The sequence below is a fragment of the Anas platyrhynchos genome, chromosome 13 (assembly GCF_047663525.1).
Source record: "Anas platyrhynchos isolate ZD024472 breed Pekin duck chromosome 13, IASCAAS_PekinDuck_T2T, whole genome shotgun sequence".
NCBI lineage: Eukaryota > Metazoa > Chordata > Aves > Anseriformes > Anatidae > Anas > Anas platyrhynchos.
This window is the reverse complement of record NC_092599.1, coordinates 10,209,041-10,230,457: the sequence shown is the minus strand read 5'-3', so window position 1 is coordinate 10,230,457 and position 21,417 is coordinate 10,209,041. Positions and strand designations below refer to the sequence as shown.

Genomic DNA, 21,417 nt, shown 5'->3' with positions numbered 1-21,417 from the left:
CAAGGCTTCGCTCTCAGGACTAAAAACTTGAAGTGTGGACATGTGCAAGGACGTGCCAATGTAAGCATGATTTACTTTGGTCTGCAGACAAAGCTCCGAGGAGCTCAGTGAAGCACCTGCATGCTTCTGTCATGCAAGAGTGAGTATCACCTTAACTCAGCAGTGCCTTTCTATGCAAATCGCTGCCCGTTCTGCATTGTGTGAAGTACTGACTCCAGAATTAGATCCAACAAGATGACATTTTTTTTGCAGCAAGTACAAGCTTTAGCCTTTTCAGGGCTTGTATCTTGGTTATTAATAGTATTGTTTGCCTTCTTTTGGAAAATTGAATTCATGTGATAAAGAGGAACTTTATATATCAAATTCTGATGCACAACTTCTGGTATGAATGCTCTTGTAAAATACAGAAGTGGAAAATGTAGGTTCTCTGGTAGAAGATTTTTCTTTTCTTTTCTTTTCTTTTCTTTTCTTTTCTTTTCTTTTCTTTTCTTTTCTTTTCTTTTCTTTTCTTTTCTTTTCTTTTCTTTTCTCTTCTCTTCTCTTCTCTTCTCTTCTCTTCTCTTCTCTTCTCTTCTCTTCTCTTCTCTTCTCTTCTCTACTCTACTCTTCTTTTTTTGCACATTTTATATGATTAAGCCAGCAGAGAACAATGCCAATATTAAAAAAAAAATCCATTACCTGTTGATCTTGTCCCATTAAAGTAAGCGGCAAATTTAGGTAGGCATTGCAAGGTTTGATAAGAGCTGTTATGCAGCTGTTAGTTCAGGAAAAAAAAAAAAAAAAAAAAAAAAGTGAAAAGATATAAGCAGTACATCTACTAGTATACATCTAGTACTAGGCAAGTAGATTAAAAAAGAAGAATTTCCTGGGAAGTGCAATAACAGGATTTGCTTATGCTGCATTAAATGAAAAGATGGGCAAAAAATTGGATTTTTGGACAGCACAAGTGCTACAGTGTTTTTCTCAGGGAACAGTCATCTACTGGAAAAGAATGGACAAACAGGACAAACAAATCTTTTGTGTCCTTAGTTGTGATCCTGTTTAAAAGTTACAAGACCTCAATTTTTAGCATATGGAATGCAGTTGTGAAAGAAAATGGGTTTCCTGAATTTTCGGTGATTGACTAAAATCCACACACGTACTGGTTATTTTAATTTAAGGAAAAAGGATTTTGTTTCTTTATCCTGTTACATAACACTGGATCTATTCTCCCTTGAATACACAAGTATGTTTATCATTAATCTTAAAGGGAAACAGTCATCCTTCAAAATCCTTTCTGAATTTTTATCTGTTTTTTTAAAGTTAGATCCCAAATGACTGGTTATGAATTAAAGATGAAAGCACATTGTTTATTTGTTTTAATTAGATTACTTTAACCTCATTTTATGCATAGCTCTTTGACTGTCTTTCCCCAATGACAACAGCAAAGAAAAAAATTGGTTTTGGCATGACTTAAAAAATACAAAACATACGGTTCATGATGCATCCAGCAGGAGACAGAGTATCTGTTATTGCTTCTTAGCTCATTTTTATGAAACTGGCTGGCTTTCAGTTTGGAGACATTATTTAATAATACCTATAGTTTTTATTCCATACTACGTTCCTCTAAGGGATTTGAAATTGCTCAAGAGCTCTTGAAAATCTTAGTGTAAACCTTTGGTTACATGAGAGCTTTTTATTTCCAGGTAGCTGACTGTCAGTTAACCTGAGACACTCAACTTCTTCCACAAACACGTGTGAGTGCTTCAGTCCAGGCTGTTTGGTTCCTCTGGGTCTGCCCCTCACTGGAGGAATCAGCTCCTGTAAAGCAACAGGCATTTCTAAACTTTCCCGCTGCTCAGAAAGGGCCCACTCTAGCCTTTGAGACGTGCAAAATGCCTCAAATTAATATGTAATTAGCTTGATGTAGGGAAACGATCAGTGGAAGCAATCCCATAATGGCTGGGCAGTTTGTAATATAAACAAAATAGGCCACCAGCAGTAGTATTAAAATCACATTTTAAATCGAATTTAAAGCCAACGGGGCTACTTTTGAAGAATTCCTGTGGTTTTTAGCTGTCTTTGGGTTTGACTGATAAACTGGGTGGATTGATTCCATCACCGGCAGGTTCACGTGATGGGAAGTATACCAAAATTGCAGGTCATGTTTTGATTTCTGTTTGGTATTTTATTTGTATATGATTTAAATGGATAAACTAACAAAAAATTAACTGTCCAGGCCATAATTTCATCTAAAATAAACACAGACTAAAACTACAGCAACTTAGTGGATTGCACGGATTAGTGAAATATCCTGGTACGTAATAGCAATAGCGACAGTTCTGTCCCCTGATTTAGTAATGCTTAAAATCTGCAATCCAGAGTCACTACATGATGTTTAAATCCCTCACAAAATCTGCCTCTTCTCAGGCTCATGGTCCTTTCCCACACAGGGGAACCCCAAAGGCTGCCCCTGTATAGCTTTATATAGGAAAGTTGTGTTTGGAGACTTGTTACTGCAGTCAGCTTATTCAGAGCATCTTTTTGCTATTCTCACCTATGCCCTTCTTTACAGACAGTGCTCTGCACTTGCCCCTTAAATTTCTGCTGGACTTTGCATTTGGAATAAAATTTGATTTTTTATTTTAATATTTATATGCAAAATCTTCCCAACCCCTGCAAAACTGGCTCCTTGTTCTTGCCTTGCTGTGGTCCTGAGTGTGTTTCCTTCAGCAGGCACAGGTTGAGAAGAAACAAGTTTTTGTCCTGAAAAAGCAAGAAATATTAAACCCACTCTGATTTGAAAATGAAGGAGAGTTTGCTGATGAGCATATTTTAGATCCTGGTGGAGCATATTTTAGATCCTGGTGTGATATTCCTCCCTCCAGCTGCCTCACCTGACAGAAATCTGCTCCACCTCTGCTGCAGACTTGTGTTAATACGCATCCATCTGCGAAATTAGGCACTCACATCACTGCCCCTTGAGACCTCCTTTGCAGGGTGCAGATACAGCAAATCTCTTCTGACTTCCGTGCCTTCTCGGTAGATTTCCACACGTTATAGCCAAGCTGGGGATTTGGCCCAGTGTCTTTTTTAAAACCTGTGACCCAGACGTGGAGATTAAAGACGAGTTATGTTATTGGATTAAACAGATACAAGAGGCGCTCACGGTATCAGCATCCAACACCTTAAAACTCCAGAAAGCAGATCAGCGTGTGAATGGGGAATATGGGCTCCAGAAAGAGGCAGAACACAAAGGAAGACTAACCTGTGCCTTGGCTAAATGTGCAAAAACCTGCAGCTCTGGCTGATGTGCAAAGCAGTCATGGGAACATTATATTGTGGCTTTCTACTCTATCTTAATACTGGATACGTTTTGGATCTGGTATACGAGTCATATGAACTACACCTACCTGTAACCACAGCGATTTTGGCCTGACTTACTTAAGTTTGGGTTAACGCTCTCATGGTGGGTTTTTAAGGGGTTAGGCTTGATTCCGCTATTAATGGCACCACCACACATCGAAATCAATGGAACTGCAGGACTAAAATTAGTAACAGATTAAAGCCAGACCTACAGTAAAAGGACAGCAATTTAAGGCACCACTTATATTCTTAATATTATACACATGCTTCTGCTTTGTAATTTGGGCTCTAACTTGTGATTTTGGTTACATAAGAGCTGGAGGAGCCAGAGGCACTTGAGCTGCTATACGCCGCTGCAGCTGAAGGCAGTGTGCCCCCAAATATTCATCAGGCACTTTTTCAGAAGTCGTGCTGTCTCATAATGAAACAGCAGGCAGCAATGCACATATTTATGGCACAGAAGGACTAATTATTATTATTATTCCACTTAGTTCCAGGTACTGTTTACATGCTTCTGACTTCAAAACAGCATTGGCTGTGGTTTTCTTCCCCAAAACACTTTTTTTTTTTTTTTTTCAAACGCAGAGAGCAACCATGTGCTGCGTGTGGCTGACTTTTCTTTTACAGAGCATGGAACAACAGAACAAGAGAGGGCCAGAGACAGAAAATACAGGCTTTGATTCCTCTAGAGAACTTGAGCAAAATGTTCCGCTGCTGTCAGTGGTACAGCTGTGCTGGCAGGATCCTCAGCACCATGTAGCTCCAGCCACTACTTTTCATTTCACTGGTGTGACTGCCGGTTCCTGGTCAGCCTCGAGGCATCCTCACCGCAACTCAACAAGTGTCTGCGCCGGTGAGAAATGTTTTGCCTTGCTCCCTGGTGCGGCCACAGCCGCCTGTGTTTGTGGTCCCTCGTGCAGCCTCACAAAATGCTGGCTGCCTTCAGCAAACGATGCCTAGGAATCCAGAGCTGCAATACACCAGAAACCTGAATCAGAAGGCGTAGGTGGCAGCATGCACTACATCGTGTAATTAGTTTAAACCAGTCTGTTTAGAGGAGATAGCTCTTCGATTAGCTGCACATATCAGATACCTGTATCTCTTTTTTCAGATTAGGGACCAAATCAACTTGGATACTGCACCGGAGTCAGGCAAAATGAGTGTGCCTGTGGCACACGGTACCTAGCGTCCTGCACTGCTAGCAATGAGCACTCAGAGGGAATGCGGTTCTCTGTGTTTTTGCATGAGCCAGCCAAGGAAAGAAACCTTTTCTAGAGACCTCCCTGGAGACTGCCCTGATGGAATTTGGCCCCTCAGCAGCCTGTGTGTAGGCGGTGGGTTTCACAGCCGTGTCGTTCTGTGACTGCCAGCCTAGTGTGTGGTGTGGGCAGGTGGGGTCTGGTGGCAGGGAAAGCCTTGGGGAGCTGGGATGCGGGGAGTATGTGCTCCTCTGTGAGCAATCCCTGCGGGTCCCAGTGCTCACGGTGAGCACCCGGGGACTTCTGCAAAATGCTGACGCCCTCGGATCTCCTTTTTCCAGCTGCTCTGCCCCTGTAACTAACCGGTATTTCACGGTACGGCGTATCTCACCAAGTCTCCTGCAGGGGCTGAAGGAAAATGCCTAGCGAGCCCACACGCTGCTGAATCCTTGTATGAACACAACTGCGGGAGATGAGGGTAGGGGACACACACCCCAATCGTGTCCCCGTTCGCCGGCAGGAGCAAGGCACCGGCTTTCGGTGCAGCGAAAGCCAAGGCAGGACAAACCGCTGCCCTGCTCGCCCCCAGGCTCACTCCGTTGTGCTGCCGGGAGCCGGGCTGCCGGGGGCTGCGTTTTTTGGGAGGCGACGGCAGCCGAGAGCCGGGAGCCAGGCACCTGCCGGGCCCCGCTGCTTGCCGCCGCCTCCAGCCCCACCGAGAGCCCCCAAACCTGCCGGAGCGGCACCGGGACCGGCGGCCGAGCTCCCCCGCGCTTCATCCCGGAGTATGTGATGTCCAAACCGGCAGCCGGGGAGCCGGGCGAAGGGCCGGCCAGCCCCGGTGACACCTCGGGCGGATGCTTTGTCTGCGAGAAGGGCGCTCTTTGCGCGGCAGCGAGCAGCCCAGCCGGGGGGAGCGGGGCGCGGGGCTGCGGGCGGCTCCCCCGGCCCGGGGCCGGCTCCGGGCGGCCCGGGGAGAAGCGGGGGGACTCCGAGCCGACCCCCCCCGTCTCGCTGCCCCGCTCCCCCTGCCTCCAAACCCCTCCCCGCGGCCGGTTGCCAGCCCGAGCTCCACCGCCTGCTCTGCTGCATGGCCCCTCCTTCCCCCACACCCCTTCCTTTAGGCTCCCCCCTCCCCAGCAAAGAAGAGGCCGTGCCGGTGTTTTTCCACTCAGCAGGATGGGTGATGCTCAAAGCTCCCTCATTAGACAACAGACACGAGAGGTCAGGAAGAAAGCGCTTATAAATCACCGGCGCCCCCCGCCCGGCGCTGCTAGTCGCGCCGCACCGTTCCGCCGCACGGCCGCAGGGGCGCAGCGGCGCGCAGGCTCCGCGCCCAGCGGACCGCAGGTACCGGCGCCTCCCGGGCGGGAGGGAGGGCGGTGGGGCCGGAGCTGAGCCGAGGGAACAAAGGGGAGCCGAGCCGAGCCGTGCCGAGCCGTGCCGTGCCGAGCCGGGCAGCGCCCAGCCTTTGTCCGCGCCTCCCCTGCCTCCCCGGGCGCGCGTTCCCTTCCCCCTCCATTTATTATTTGCTCCTTTCCAGCTGTCTCCTCACCCGGCTTTTTTTTTTTTTCTCTCTCTTTTTTTTTTTTTTTTTTTTTTTTCCCTCTCCCCCCTCCTCCTTACGTTAACTTTTTTTCCGAGATAACAGTTCGCAGCCTGCAATTAACCACTTGCTGGCGGCCCTCCAGAACATCCGCGGAGCACGCTCCTCTCATCTCTGCTATTTTTTGCCCGTTTGCGCTCTCCTTCCCTCCCCCTCCCACCGTATTTTTTCTGGCTGCCTTGCGCTAACCTCAAGTGAAGAGGTTGGTACGGGCACAGCTCCATCTGATGCTCATGGGCCTACCTGGTGGGTAATACAGCTGCTATGCTTCCTTTGCTTATTTATATATTTTTTTCGTTGATCCTTGGTGAAGCTGAAATCAAAGTTGTGATGGGCTTTAGGGAAGGGACTGCCTGGGGCGCGTTGGGGAGCTCAGCATGGTGCAAAGGGGCAAGAGTGCTGGGGGGACCGGGGTCCACATCTCACCCGCTGGCTTTAAGGTCGTGAATGCCGGTCTCCATCTGAGCCTGTACCAGGCAGCGAGTGGGAGGATATGCAGGGTTTCCATATAAGAACATGGGAGAATTTATTTCACACAGGCGAAGAAATGTGCAGAGTGTGTATTTGTGAAACAGAAGGCGAGCTCTGTTTTCCTTAGGCAGCTGCGGTAGTGGCAAAACTTTGTATTTATAAATTGAAGAAGCTGATTTATACGGTTTAATAAGAGCTACGTTTAAAGGAAATCATTGATGAAAAAGTAGTGGGAGAAGATCCAGGGAAACATGAAGAAACACAACCTCACACATATTCCAGCATGGTTTGTACCAAGGTGTAAAGATGGAGTTTTTAGTTCCCATTTTTTTAACCGTATTGGGAAAGGCATTAAGAAAATGTTCTGAGAGGAGCTAGTTACGTTGATAGTGCTATTTTGGTAACTGCAATATTTTTTCACTTGCATGTCAAAATGTCTCGAGTTTTGGACGTGCAAAAAAGCAAGGCAGCCCCGTCCATGAGACATGTCAGTGTAATTCAGTGCTTGGATGACAGTTGCTACCGGTTTAGATTTTATGGGTTCGGGAGTAAAACGGTTCATTAAAACCTGCTGCTGTGGAATTTGGAGAGGAGAGGCTTTGGCAAAAAAAAAAAACTGGATGTTTTGGATGGCCGGGTGTTTACTTCTAGGTTTGGATTTGGGTGAGCTGACTGCTTTTTGGCATTGTCTACCCTTGCATGAGTATTACGGAGAGATTGCCCTGAAGGCTGTCCCAGAAGTACGCTGCTGGGATTGTCCAGAGGGTGGTTTTTTTAAGAAAAATGTGTAAGCAGCTGAGCAGCCAGCAACAGGACGGTGTCACTCACCCAGAGCAAGGAGTAAAATTGAGGCTGAAGCACAAGCGTGGCGGGAGGTTGTTTTTGTTGCCCTTGTTAGACCGACACTGGAAACTTTATTTTCGGCACTTTCAGAGATAGCATCTTTGTATTTCCTCTTCAACTGTCTCTTCCTTTTCTCTGCTTTGCATTTGTGTTGTTGGTTTGTTTTTTTTCTCTTCATTTGCGTGCATCTCACCTTCTCTTTTCCTTCCCCTTCTCACCTTTCCCATGGTTTGCGATGCTTTGAGACAGCACCCGCTGGAGGGCGACAGACACCTTTCCTCCCGGTGGGGTCCCCGTGTTGCCCCGCGTGTGGGCAGGGACCCAAGCCCACAGCCCGAGAGACGAAAGGCCGCTTCTCGCTGTCATTTATTAACCTGCATTTTTTTTATTGTGCGGTCCCAGGGTTATTTTCTATCACACCTTGCAAAAAGCAGGAGATTGCAGATGGCACTGTGATATTTGGAGGTACTGGGAAGGTGGTTGCGTGCTTGGGGGTGCTAGATCAATATCCTGGGTCTCTTTGTTTGTTTGGGGAGTTTGGGCTAGAGTCCGGTATAAATTTAGAATAATTCAAATGCTGCTGATATTTATTTCATTTTACTTTTCTGTAATTAAGAGCAAAATGTTGTTGGTAGTCACTAAGATGTAGCTCTGGGGGGGTTGCCTTGATGTTTCTTACATGGCAGAAGTGAAATGATTGGGCAGTGGCAGGAGGCTTCAGTGCATTTGAAATCTTGTGTGAAAAGAGGTGCAACAACGCTGGGGAAGATAGGAAGGCACTTTCAGTCGGTGTGTCCTTTCTGCACGGTGCTTCTGAAAGCCCCTGTGCCTGAGCATAGCTCTATTTGTAAAACCTCAGGGATGAACTTGTCTTTCAGCTTCTCGTTGCAAATATTTCAGTGAGTTTTCCCTTAAATCAATACTCTGCATAGCCAAGACTGAGCAACATCTTGGTGGCTTCCAGCCAAGTCCTGTTGGCTGGCAGTTTCCAAAGAGACTCTCAGGCACAAGCCTTTCAGTAGGTCTCCAGGGCAGTGATGCTCCCAGGATTTTCCTCAATGCACCTCAAGACTCACCAGCAAACCCCTGTTATTTTAATTTTGTCCTTTCTAGCTTTTACCAGTGCCTCAGGGTTTGGATACAAACTGCCAGTTCCACCAGTAAGGGGAGTCTCTCTACACTGGTGCCTTACCCAGGCATTTAATCACGCTGGCAAATGACTGAAAAGATTATGCTGATTTGTTTCTTTTAAATTTAACCGTATTACAACACATAAAAATGGATGGGAAGCCATGGTAGTTAAAGCCTTTTGCAAGTAATGCTTGTTTGATTGGTCATACTAATAAATTGTAGATCGTTTAAGTGCAGCTTTGAATAGATTAACTACTAGGATTAGTGCCTTTGACTTCTCATCACTAACTTCACTTATGTGAAAGGGGGACTGCTTGCAGGACTGGGTCTCTGGCATTTGGAAGAAAAGCATGAGGATGAAAATTCAGTAATTTAACAATTGTTGAATTTCTCCCATAAATGCATACTTACTTGAATCCTCAGCTGTTGTAGTGCCATGGATTTAATTGATTTGTGCTAGCCGAGTATCATCCCAAGGCATGTAAACTCTAGGCAATACTCTTTAAATTACTTACAGAGTAGCTAATATTGATATAAGATAATGTAGTAGGAATTAAATGAGACTGCTGTTGTGCATTATCCTTCCCCTTGTCTGCCACAGCTAGCCATTGGAAGGGCTGCTGCCATGCTGCCGGTCTGTGATTCTGAAACTGCAGTGGAGTCAGCATCTGCTGCGTTTCTTTCAGTCTCTTTTTTTGGTGTGTCTACATTCACACAAACAAAAAGCAGATTGGTACCAGCCCTAAACCCTGCCCCAAGAGCATCCACAAATCCCTCCAGCTCAGCTGGTGGATGGGGAGTGTGAATCAAGTCCATGTTCTTGCCAGCCAGCTGTGGGTGGGCAGCAGCAGGCGGATGGCATGAGGCTGCACAAGGGTGGTTGGTAAAACCCATGTGCTGCTGGGCAGGCTCGTTCATTTTAGCAGTTACTGGATTTCCTGTTGTGGTTCTTTGTTGCCCAGAATGGTCACAGCCTCAGAGAACGCCTTCACTGCCATGGCTGCAGGACTTGGGTTTGAATGCAGCTGGTGCTAGAGTGCTGGCATGGAAAAATGATTACGCAGTGCCAAAGTGCAGCAGGAACGCTCTGCTTTAGGGTGTTGGGTAAGGTAGGCTGCCCACAGGTTGGAGGGCAACCCATACGTAGAGCTACAGGGCTATCAGCGAGCTGGAATGCAGTTAAAAGTTCTTCCTTTTTCTTCAGGTCACGTGGCATTTGCATTTTATTTCACTGCTGCAGTTTCCTTACTCCTGAAACATATAGGCTTTTTTTTTTCTGTTTTCACTGAATGAGATAAGAAATAATCTTGTTTGCCTTTGTACTGCCTTCTGTGTCTTGATGTTCTTCAAAACTATAAGCTCACACAGATGAAATTCAGAAAACACTATGCATGATAATGTTAAAACATGCCTGACTTTTTGTGGACCCATTTTTTTTCTTTAAAATATTTTTTTTGCCTTTTCTTTTTCTTTTTTTTTCCAAACAGGAAGAGAATATCCACTCAGGAGAGACTCTTCTTCATGTAAGTGTTATTTATGCTTGTTTATGAAATTACAAAAGGGTTATAAAGATGATTAAAACGTTCCAATACTGAACATTTGCCATCTGTTCGTAGAAACCAAGTATAGAGCATGTAAAAATAGGCTGTAGATATACAGTAATAATGCTCAGCAACTGTTATCTTAAATCTATCTATCTGTGCAGTTCTTCTGTGCATACACTGCAGAATTTAGAAACCATTGCAAAGCACTTTGCAGACATTTAAGCAGCATGCCTGTAAAGTTGGTGTGTAAATCCTGGAGGGACAGTATTAAAGTGGTTTGCCCACAGCAGAGGGGAACCACGGGTGAGGGCTCGTTTTAGCATCCCAGAGTCCCTGGTCCCCAAACCCCGTGACAAGAACCAGCTTCTCCCCCTTGGATTGTACAAAATCCAAGTTCTGTCTGTAGAGCCATTTGTTCGTGTGCACGTGTGCTAGAGCGTGCATGTATACGTGTGGGTAAGAGAGAGCGTGTGTACGCCCATTTGGCCTCAAATAACACAGCGGTATTTCAGGCCTTTTCTACAACCTGTGGTGATACCCTTTAAAATTAGACTCAATGCCTCTCTCCGTTGGTGAATACTGTTGCAAATGTATTGTGAAAGCATTTGGCTCCAGGCTGAACGCTTGGTCTGCATGAGCCCAGTACAGTATTCTTCATGGGACAAAGAAAGCTGCACGTTGTAAAAATCCAACAGTTTTTCTCCACATCACCTACTGACATGGTTTGCTTGCAGATCTCTGATTTGAAAACTGAGTGGGATAGTAAGCTCTGCTCTGATTAGGAAATAAATCTGATTAAATCTTTTAAGGGGCTGCATAGATGAAGATTCTCGTTGCCTTAACGCAAACTTAGCTTAGCAAGGAAAATGACTGCATTGTTCCCAATGCAGCGCCCGCTTTGCATAACTCCGAAGCATGTACTGTGTCAAGTGGCATGGCAAGCCCACGAGCGCTCACGTCAGGCTGATTTCCCATAAATCAACATTTTTTTGGAAAAATAACATATATCTCTGAATTGCAGCACTCCATTATGCTTGCGTAGCAACTGCTGGTTAATGAGTAGCAAAACGCCGTGTGGTAACAAATGTTTTTTTGCTATTGTTGAGCTGGAATGTTAGTTCAGCTTCTAGATAAAAGTGGCTTGCGCAAGGCGCCCTGGTAAACCATGATTTCTGTGGCTTGTATGGTAGTTCTGTAGGCAACCGTGGTCTGCTGTTCCCCTGCCCTGTGCTTCCCTTCATTTTCCATGTCAACCGGGAGGTGGGGTTAGGTAAAGGCAGGGAATTGGCGGCCCTTTGAACCCAGCCAAGCACGAGCATGAGGCCCGTTGCCAGTCAAGCATCTGCGGCAAACACTCTTTATTCCCGTTGTGTTTCTAGCAGAAACGTTGTAAGACACTTCATTTAATAGCTTTAAACCGCAAGTGTTCTTTGGCTGGTTTTATGGATGTCATAGAGCAAGCTCTCTGAAGAACAGACAGTAGTAAGAGAAAGAAACCCCTACAAAGGATTAAAGAGTCATCCTTTCCTCTAGCTGGAATCCTAGCTGAGACTAGATCAGGAGTCCGTAGCCTTGAGAAGGTACATCACCATTATTAAAAGGCAACAGAGAGGGAAAAATTCGAGAAGGCTTTTGATTATTGCCGTTTTCATGATGAGTATTTCATTCCAGTATGGGAAATTCAAAATGTGCTTCCCAGAGATTTTAAATGGGAAACAGTGAGGGGGAAAAAAATCACCTTTAAAAGAAGAAGCTCCCAAATAGAGAAGAACCCAAAGAGCTGAACCCTACAGAAGTGACTGTATGGTGTCTGGAAACCACAGAATAAGCGTGCAGCCCAGTGCAGCACAGGTCTGAAGAGTTTTCTCTGGAGATTTCACTAACACAAGCAAATAATCAGGAGCCTCCTAAGTCTGATATATGTGCTCCAAAACGAATGAATAATGAAAGGTTTGTGGTTCATAGGCCATTTGCGGTGCAGCCTTCCATCACCTGCTGTGGCTTTTCAACAGCTAACGGCGAGCTTTAAGCATCAGAGCCTCCCTCTTCTGGTTCTGTGCATGAAATATGACAACTTTGACTCGATAACTCTACTCGTGCCTGTCTATGCATTGGCTCCCTTTGGCTTCTTCAACTGTGTGGGTTTCCAAGAGATAAGCTCCAGGGACGGGGCTAGCGAGGCTGTTGCGAGGCAGCAGGATCGTGAGGCATCAGGACAGGCACCCTGGCCTCTGCCCGCTGAGGTGGCGAATGCTCGGTGGGGATTAACCCCCTGGGCCTGCACATTGGACTGGGCACCGTGACAGGAGGTGGCCGCTGTGAGAAAGGACTCTTTGTGACAATAACCAGCCTTATGTAGTTTAATGATAAGAGAGGGACCATCTTATTGTAGTCACTTTGCGACAAATACTACCACAATTCATTACTTTCCATCAGTGCCTCATCCTATGGAGGAATCACCACTGCCCATCTACATTGAGGAGGGGACAGAAGTCCCGATTGGTGAGTGCAGTTGGGATGGGTTATTTTTAAGGGGGGGTATATCGTACTTGGGTTTTATATTCCTCACATGTGTATACCCATTTGTCAATGAACATTCTAAGGCTTGTTGCAAATGTTTTTTTTTTGTTTGTTTATTTGCTTTTTTTTTTTTAATTTTAATTTCTTAATACAAGTGTATTTTAGAGCTCCTGAGAATTGATATATGCTGCTAGTGTTGGTTTCCAGCTAACCATGAAGCAAAGTATGTAATTTATGCAGCAACTTCCGTGCAGGATCTCTTACCAAAGGGCCATGAGTATCAGAAGAGGTAGTTCCCGGTTCAGCCTTTGACCTCGGTGTTGAGATACTCAGAATATTCTGCCAGTTGGGTCAGCAGTTTTTGCCCTGCTGACACTGTCCTGCCCAGCAGCATGACGCTGCATACACGGCTGAATGGCCAGGAGAGAGTTATAGAGGTTTGCTGTTACCTGTGCTGCCCATCCCCAGTTCTGAGCTCTGCTGCAGGTCTATTGTCACTGCATGGATCTATAGACTCGCTTTTGTTCTTGTTTTATTTTGTGGTGTTGGTGTTTTGTTTTTGTTTTCTTTTAAATAGATAAGCAGTCTTTCAGATTACCCATAAAGAAAGAGACTAACAGATCAGTAAGTGTGTCTGTGGTGATCTCTTTGGACTATAGAAGGCTGTGACTGCATCATTTCCAGAGCCACTTATTCAGCCAGTTCTTGGATGCATTCAGTAAGTGTGCCTTGGCTACCACCTGCAGAGTCTGCACAGTTGAGCAGATGTGTCTCTTCAAATAACTTTTTCTTGCTATACATCTTGAATTTTTCCACCCCTAAATTTATGCAATACTCCTTGTCCTACTATCTTTTGAGCTAGATTAATTACCTGCCTCTACACATACTACCTTAGAGGTATTTATAGCTGGATCTCAGCCCAGGAGTTTTCTTATTTATAGACTATATTAATTTATCTCTCTTACTCTCTCCTTAGATCATTTTTATTGTCCTTATTTGTATTTCCTTTATTTTTCTGTCTTCTTAGTAATCTCTGGAGACCTGAACAGCTCACACGGTGGTTGTTTTGACATAGCATTATGCTTTAGATTTCCATATCATCCCTTCATATGTACACATCCAGAAATATCTTAGCTTTTGACCCTTTCCTGCATCACTCAGAAGCATAACACATAGAAACTGAATTATGTGGCTAGTCTTACCTGCAGTCACCTTTAGGTCTTTCTTGGGTTCACAGCTTTGCAGCCTGCTGTTCTCAGGCAACGTCACTTCTCTCCTGAGATGTAGGGCTTTATACTTCTTAGCAGGAAATCCCCATCCCATTGCATGCCACTTACTGATATTATGTAGGACTGATTTAAGATAGTACGCCTACATGATTTTAATGCCCTGGAATTTTTTCATTTACAGAGAAGTTGTTGCTGTTTTATCATATATAGAGCAAAGAAGTACTTAAAATTTTGTATTTTGATACCTATTACATTTGTTTTCTATATATTACTCCAAACTCCTTTCCCACTTCCATCATTATTTGCATACTTTCCCCTAGTTTTCTTTCCTCTATTTATAATTGTAATGTTAAAACTGACAGGCTTAGCTCTCTCCTTTTCTTCATGTTTTGCCTTTTCTTGTTATGTAGTTAGTATATTGTTGCTGTATTCCTTCTATGCATGGTACAATCTGGTCTATCCCACATTACAGATAATGTGTTCCTTACCTCCTCTAAGGCTGTAGTCACATGAACATCTGTCCCCCTTGTAGAACCATTAGAGCTAAATTCTGTCCTGGACCCTGGTATTTTCATCTTGTCTCTTCTTGCACTGAGGAAACCTTGACTGCTGAGATGGTGGTATCTACACAAAGAAAAAAACTATACAGTCGATGACAAAAGCAACCAACCAAAAAAAAAATAAATAATAAAAAAAACAAAACTGTGAGAGTTTTAGAATATATTTTTTTAGTGCTGACATGAAGGAGGTTGGATCAGGCTCTGAGATTCAGCAGTAGCTGTGAAATGCCCAGATTGGGTTGGGAAGGGCATCATGTTCATTTATTTTAAATAAACTTCTGGACTGTCAACACAGCAAGTTGTAGTTGAGAGAGGACGAGTGGAAAAAGTAAACGATACAGAGATGAGAGGAAACCACAAGCTCTAAGTTTGGTATTTGAATGCCCAAAATGGGTCAGGGCTTTTATAACAGTTGGGTGCAGTTATCAATCATCAAGCTGGGAGGTCAGCTGCAAAACTCTGGTCTGCGCCAGAGTCTCAGTTCTGGTCCTACTTTCCATTCAGCTTACCAGAGTGATCCAGAGTGAGGTTATCTGCACCTGCATAGAGCAGAATAGGATCTAAAAGAAATCCTTTCTGAATGTAGGCTGGAGAAACATTAAAATGTTTCCTCATCTAAAACACATTTTGGATGTGCTCTGGATGGTGTATGGAGTGCACGCGATTCTGTCCCAAGCCTGACTGATAGCAGTAGATCGCTTTGTAGCTTCTGTATCTATGAAAAAAATAGAGAAATCAGTAGGTTCTTTCAGAGTCTAAATTTAACAACCCTAATTATTTCAAGCAATTTAAAAAGGAACATAAATCTCACTTGTTTATTACAGCTGCTTCATGAAAACAGCAGCTACAAATAATAGCCTATAATGAAAATCTTGCTAACACTGTCATGAATTAACCAACAAAAGAACTGCTGTATGGGATCTGGCCAAAAGCAGCATTTCCTTCTCTGGAGGGAGGGAATTTGCGTCGAGGAGAAGGTGGTTATTACCTAAATGCTGTTTTTATCTCCTTGGGTGAAATGAAGACATTGACATTTCTGCCTAGATGAATAAGACTTTTGATTGGAAAATAGTCTGAGCTCTACATACTTTCTATGTACTTTAGCACTTCCTCAAGTACATTCCTAGAGGAAGGTAGGTGAGCTAGATGCAAACAAACATGCAAATAAAAATATTTATGAAGAGAGAGAGAATATTTTCTGAGCAGTAGCAAGGAATCTACAGAAGAACAATAAAAGGGCGCAGTTCAGTTGCTGGCAGACTGCTCAGACACTGTTTCAGCTGTCTTCCCCACAATTAAGCAGTTCAGGAGGTTCAAGGTGAAGAAATAGGCAGAGCAAGCCACTGTTCACCATCACCAGTCATGCTAAGGTCATGGCTGTATTCCCCAGTCACTGTTTGGAACCTCTTGAGTTAAGCACTGAAGAAAACACCCCAGGCCAGACGGTCCAAAATTACATTTTATAAAACAAAAAAAGCAGGAACACAATATTTGTACTGGCAATCATTGTATTTTGGGCCGTACAGAACACTGCTGAGGGAATAATTGCCTCCTCGGGGATCAGGGAGCAATAGAGCTGTAGGTTGAGATGTTTGTTTATGTTATTCCTTCCAAGTCACATTTTGAGATGTTAATGTTGTTTAATACCGCCTGTCAAATTAGCTGCAAAGACATACAAATTCAGGATCTAATTCCCCACTGATTTACTCCAGCGCAGCTTTGTTGAGTCCAGCGGCATTGCTATTGCTGTATCCTTGTGTAAACAGGGTCAGAGCCAGACACCTTGTTCAGGGATCGGTCCTGCTGACCTTCAAACCTGTGGCACTGCTGCTGTAGATCTGAGGTCCTGCGTAGGCAAAATCCCAGTGGCCTGCTGCTGGTCTTACTGCTCCACTCTTGCTAATGAATAGCACCACCTTAGTGGACTGTACAAGTGTATACAAGTGTTACACAGAACTAGTCTATATAGGATTGTTTCCTCCATTAAATTTTCTCAGTGTGAAGGGAAACTGCATTAGCACTCTGAAGCCATATTCTTTCTGTGGTAATCACAGGTCGTGCTGTAGCCCAGGCTCATTTGAGTGGCCTTGATAAAGGAAGAAGAATTTTCCTGCACACAGTTTTCTTCTGCTGCTGCACAGACCCTGCTTTTAAGCATCTCTGATGGCTCATTAATGGTAAAAACTTTCTTGGATTTCCAGTCTACTCCTGCTTTTGGGCAGACTCACTGAAAGACAGATGCTTTGTTAGTTTTGTTTCCTCCCTTAGTAAGAAACTTGAAGCTGCCTTTTAAGCGGAGTAAGCATAGGAAACACAGCTTTCTCAGGCAGGGAGAGCATTCAACACCTTAAAGAGAACTGCCTTTGTGTCCATCTAGGAGGTCGCCTTCCCATGTTAGGGAAGAGAACCATTTCTGTCATACATACTTCTGGGTTTGCTCTTTCATGGGGTGCTGGCAAATGGAAAGCTTGATTTTTGCCAGGTGCTGAGTGCCTTCTGCAAGGTATTGAGTGCCCTCCTATCCTTTGCAGCCAAAAAGGAATTGATTGCTCTTGGCATCAGGCAAATTTGGACCCAGAAGACCACAGGTAGTATTTACCAGTTATTTATGTGCATTTGCATGCCAGAGGTTGTCTGAATTGATTTTCCTAGAATAAAAGAGACTTCAGGATTAATGGTACTTGGCCTGCTGCTAAAATCATTATTTTATATTTTGAAAACAATAATAATACAATAATAAGCATGACTTTTATTGCATTGCCATAGGGAAATTACCCTCTTCCCCCACACCCACCTCCCAAATCCCCAAATTAACTACAGCCCAAGTAACTAGTAGCTCTTTAGAGCCATTGCAAATGTGTGAGTGATATACCCTGAATGAGCACCACACGCCAGTGGCACAGTGAGTCACAGGACACATTGTGGAAAGCAATAATTGCTTGGCATGCATCGTAACATTCATTAGTTTTTTTTGTTTGGTTTTCTTTAAGGAATATGTTTTTACTCTGACAATAAAATCAGTGTTGTCTGATATGCTGACACCAGAGTTTGTTGCTTATTTTTTACTTAACCAGGAGCTTACCCACTTGTCACTCACTGCACACACCTTCTGCATCTGTTTCTTTCCAGCTACTTGTATATATGCAGTATCAGTATAAGAAGACTGAGCTTTCCATTCAGTATTGTCTTTTCACTTTGCGTTAATCCTCTTCTCCCCTTAAATCCTCATCTTCTTTCTTTGTCTGATAGGGTAATTCAGACTGGTTATAAGGGGAAAAAAAGTTCACCCTGAGAGGAATGAAGCACTGGGACAGGTTGCTCAGAGACTGTACATTCTCCACTCTTGGAGATTTCAGAGCTTGACCAAACAAGGCCATCAGCAAACCAGTCTGATTTTGATGTTGGCCCTGCTTTGAGCAAGAGGCTGCACTACAGAAGTCCCTTCAACCTAAATTATTTTATGGTTCTGTTTAATGCCCAGTTCCTGTTCTGATTCAGCAAAGGCAATGTGGTATCGTTAACTCCTTGCTCCCTGTTGGAGTCCACTGTCATTCATCTCAGCATAGAACAGGAGTGACCTCATGAAGGTCAATGAAGTTACAGAAGTTTTACTCATGGAGGATCAAAATCAAATTGTAAATGGTAACCTCAGATGAGAGGAGTATGTGAAATTTGTGTATATCTGCATTTAGTTAGAATTTTTATCACCACCTTCAGGAATTGCACTTGAGATCTCTTTAAATCTTCATTAGGTGCCAATTGAAGTTACCAGTTAAAGAGTTTCATACATAATTATATCAGGATGATAGATGTTTTAAAAGTAGAGATCATCTTTTTTTCCCATTCCGCTACAAATCTCTTTCTATAGCAGCGCAGCCTCAAGCAGTCTTGAAGAGAGCTCTGGGGTATTTAGGATTTAGCGAGTCACCAACTGGCCTCGCTGTGCCGTTACGTGCTGCTCTCCTCGTGTGGCTGGAGCCACGTGAGGGACTTAATGCTGCACAAAGCATCTGCTTCTCAGCTGAATGCCTTCCCAGCCCTGCAGCTGTCTGCCAAAGAGCTGGGGATGTGCAGAGGGGCGTCTGTGAGCTCTACAGGACAGCAAATTTTCATGTGCTGGTCCATATGCAAGCAAAAAAAAAGCCTTTTGTCAGAATAACTTTATTTTAATGGTGCTTAAAGAAAGCAAAAGCATGCTGAGATTCACCATATCTGTTCTAGGGAATTTTCAATACTGATCTGTTTCCTACATAAAAAATGTAAGAGACCTCCAATTGCTAGGAAAAAGAAATACGGCAATAGTTTTACGGGGTTGCTCTTTCCATATAATTTACCCAGACAATTTGAATTTCTCTGTATCTTTATAATCAATAAGTATGTTGCTTATGCAAACAACTTATTTCCCCTCAGGCTTTGTCAAAAATGAAGCTGACAAATAAGGTTACCTTAGTGGATGGAAAAAAAGTCTGAATACAGGCAATCAAAAGAATTTTTTGTCCCTTGTTATGCAAGGCAGGATTTGAAAAGCAAGATTTAACAGGACAGACTTGCTTTCATATACTTTTTCTAGTGATTGCTGCCTTCCCTCCTTTGTGACTACATCAATTCTCTCTCCCTGTACAGATCCTCCTTTAAATGATGTAGCAGGTTGCTCCTTCAAATGTGAAAAAGGTGTTGTGTCATGTAGAGGGACTATAGTAGCGTAAGATACTGTTAATTACTCAGTGGGATTCGGGATTCTTTCTCTTCCACTCTTCCTACAGTAAATACAAACTACAGATTGCAAGTCCGACTCAATAGACAGGATGATGCTCACATGAGGAATATAAAGTGATACATGTGAGTGAATCACTTGCATTTCTGCTTCTACAAAACTATCAGAATTTCACATAGCTCTTACCTGGTTACAAAAACCTAGATAGGTAAACTGAAGGAAGTTCTCTTGCTTTCTATCATCAGCTTACATATGGAGTGTTTTTATGGCTCTCTCAGCTGTTCGTCACGTACCCATCATTTATGCTGGAACTGCAAACAGTTTTCCACCTGTCTATTTATAGCTCTTTTGCACATGAAAAAAAAAAAAAAAGTAATGAAAAACAATTGTAGTCATGTTGAAAACAGCTTTGGATATTAAAGGTTAACATGCCACATTCGTATCTAGTTGTAAGCATTTTCACTTACATGAAATTGCACTAAGAAAGTATTCATCCTCGATGGTTCGGCTTTATGAACTGTGTCTGAACTGGTAAACAGGAGTAGGGTAAGTTTACAGTAGTCAGGTTAGGACTATAAAAGCAACCTGCAATGAAAGCCATCAGCTGGTATTTGTTTGAAAAGATAAGAAAGAGAGAAAAACGCTCATGATGTTCATATAATGTCATGCTGTATTTGGGGATGCTTACCTGCAAAAGCCAGCAGAAAAGCAAGTGCCTGTAGCCCACGGGAGTGACACTGGTGTGAAGGTAGGACTGCAGATATTCATTTTATACTATAGTCAGCCTTGCTCTTACGAAATTCCCTGCACGGGCAGCAATGCCAGTGTGAATTCAGTGGGGCTTTTGTCCAAGTAGCGTGTGGGATCAGGATGTTGTTTGTGCTTGGTGTGGGCTCGGCACTTTGCAGCCCATGGTATGCAGAAGTGGTTTATATGTTCCTTTCCTTAGAGAAGTGGAGCATTTGTTCTGGTGCTGTCTGGCTTTCATATCTCTTGACATAAAAACAATTGCAGCTCTCTGTACTGATGTCAAAGGGCATCTGTGGCTAAGCAGAGCTGAAAGTACACCTCAGATTAGAATTTGGCCCGAATCGTGGGATGTTTCCAAGCATTCAGTGATCAATACAAAATTCTTACTTCAAACTGGGACCATCAAAACAGATGGGGAATGATCAAGAATTTGTGATTTTTCATGAAATCATGCCCATGGAGAGGCCTGTAGAAGCTATTGATCTCCCTCCTGACGTGCCTTCCATGAGCACAGCCATGGTGTGGGGGCTGCCAGCTGCCTTCAGGGGACAGAGCTGTGGCTGGAGCCTGTGCCAAGGCTGTTCTGGGATTCCACAAAAAAAAAAAGCCAGCATCCAGCCTTGCAAGCAAGCACCTGGCACCAGCTGCACAAAAACAAATAAACACCACAATGTCTACAGAGCTTTTTTTTTTTTTTTTTTTTTTTTTTTTTTTGTGAAAGTCACCAGTTCACGGACCTGTTTTGCAAATTTATGTTCACTCTCTGAGCTCGTTCATCAGCTTTGTCACTTCTGCTTTTAGCATATCCTCCACAGAAATCCCCCCCCTCTCTGTTAGGTCTGCTGTATCAGTAGTTTCAGATTCATTTCCTGTGTGAAACTTCATGTGCTTAAAGTTTCTGTTCCATTTTTTTTTTCCTTGAAGAGAAGAAAAACAACAACAATGAATTAAACCTTGGTGTGCTTAGGAAATCTCTCACAGCTGATGTCTGTGTGCAGTGGTGCTCAGGTTGGGCACCACGTCCACCTGAGTACTGCAGCTCCCCCTCAGCCTGCGTCAAAGTCTTCAGCCTTTTTTTGTCACTGTCTCGTATTTTTGCTGATAATTGCTGCCAGCACAGAAATCGAGACTGAAATCAGAAGTAGCTCACTCTTATCATAAAGTTTTATAGCTCGTGGATCTGTCCTCAGGGCTTTGTAACCTTGTCAGGCTTTACAGGCCTGTGGTGGGCCTAGCACCGTGGATCGCGTGTGGGTAATGGCTGTGTTCCTGCTACAAGCCGGCCCGCCATTTTCCACCCACAGCGCTGTGTTACACACAGCTCTTCCTTTCTTTAATGTGCCCTGTCAAAAATCTGAAAAACCAGGTATTGTGCAGACAGGTACAGGAGCAAAAAAGAAGGAGGATTATTCTCTCCCACCGATGGTACTGACACCTAGATTTGTGAGAACAAGGTGCTGTATGACCTGTTTTAACAGCTGCCGCAGGTGGGATAGAGTTCTGCC

General features: G+C 43.9%; 1 protein-coding gene and 1 long non-coding RNA gene across 12 annotated transcripts in view; one reads left to right on the top strand and one right to left on the bottom strand.

The window, feature by feature from the left end:
- Positions 1–770: 770 nt before the first annotated feature.
- Positions 771–5,712, bottom strand: LOC110353874 (uncharacterized). Of its 2 annotated transcripts, none has more exons than XR_011812398.1 (2): positions 4,908–5,712; positions 771–4,315 (listed from the first exon to the last, which is right to left on the bottom strand). It is a non-coding gene; the product is annotated as an uncharacterized lncRNA (long non-coding RNA). The 2 variants fall into 2 exon arrangements; XR_011812397.1 differs by having other exon boundaries at positions 4,936–5,712.
- A 42-nt stretch (positions 5,713–5,754) lies between these two features.
- The window catches only part of SLC6A6 (solute carrier family 6 member 6), a 57,278-nt gene continuing 41,615 nt past the window's right edge, over positions 5,755–21,417 (top strand). The window contains exons 1-4 of one of the 10 annotated variants that reach the window (XM_027467486.3): positions 5,791–5,894; positions 10,083–10,118; positions 12,576–12,641; positions 16,980–17,036. In XM_027467486.3, coding sequence (XP_027323287.1) covers positions 12,587–12,641; positions 16,980–17,036 — 112 coding nt within the window. In that variant the 5' untranslated portion in view covers positions 5,791–5,894; positions 10,083–10,118; positions 12,576–12,586. Of the gene's footprint in view, positions 5,895–5,984; positions 6,397–7,825; positions 7,930–10,082; positions 10,119–12,575; positions 12,642–13,266; positions 13,378–16,979; positions 17,037–21,417 lie in introns of those variants that run through there. The other 9 variants (XM_005025990.6, XM_027467487.3, XM_013105493.5 and 6 more) reach the window with 9 other exon arrangements.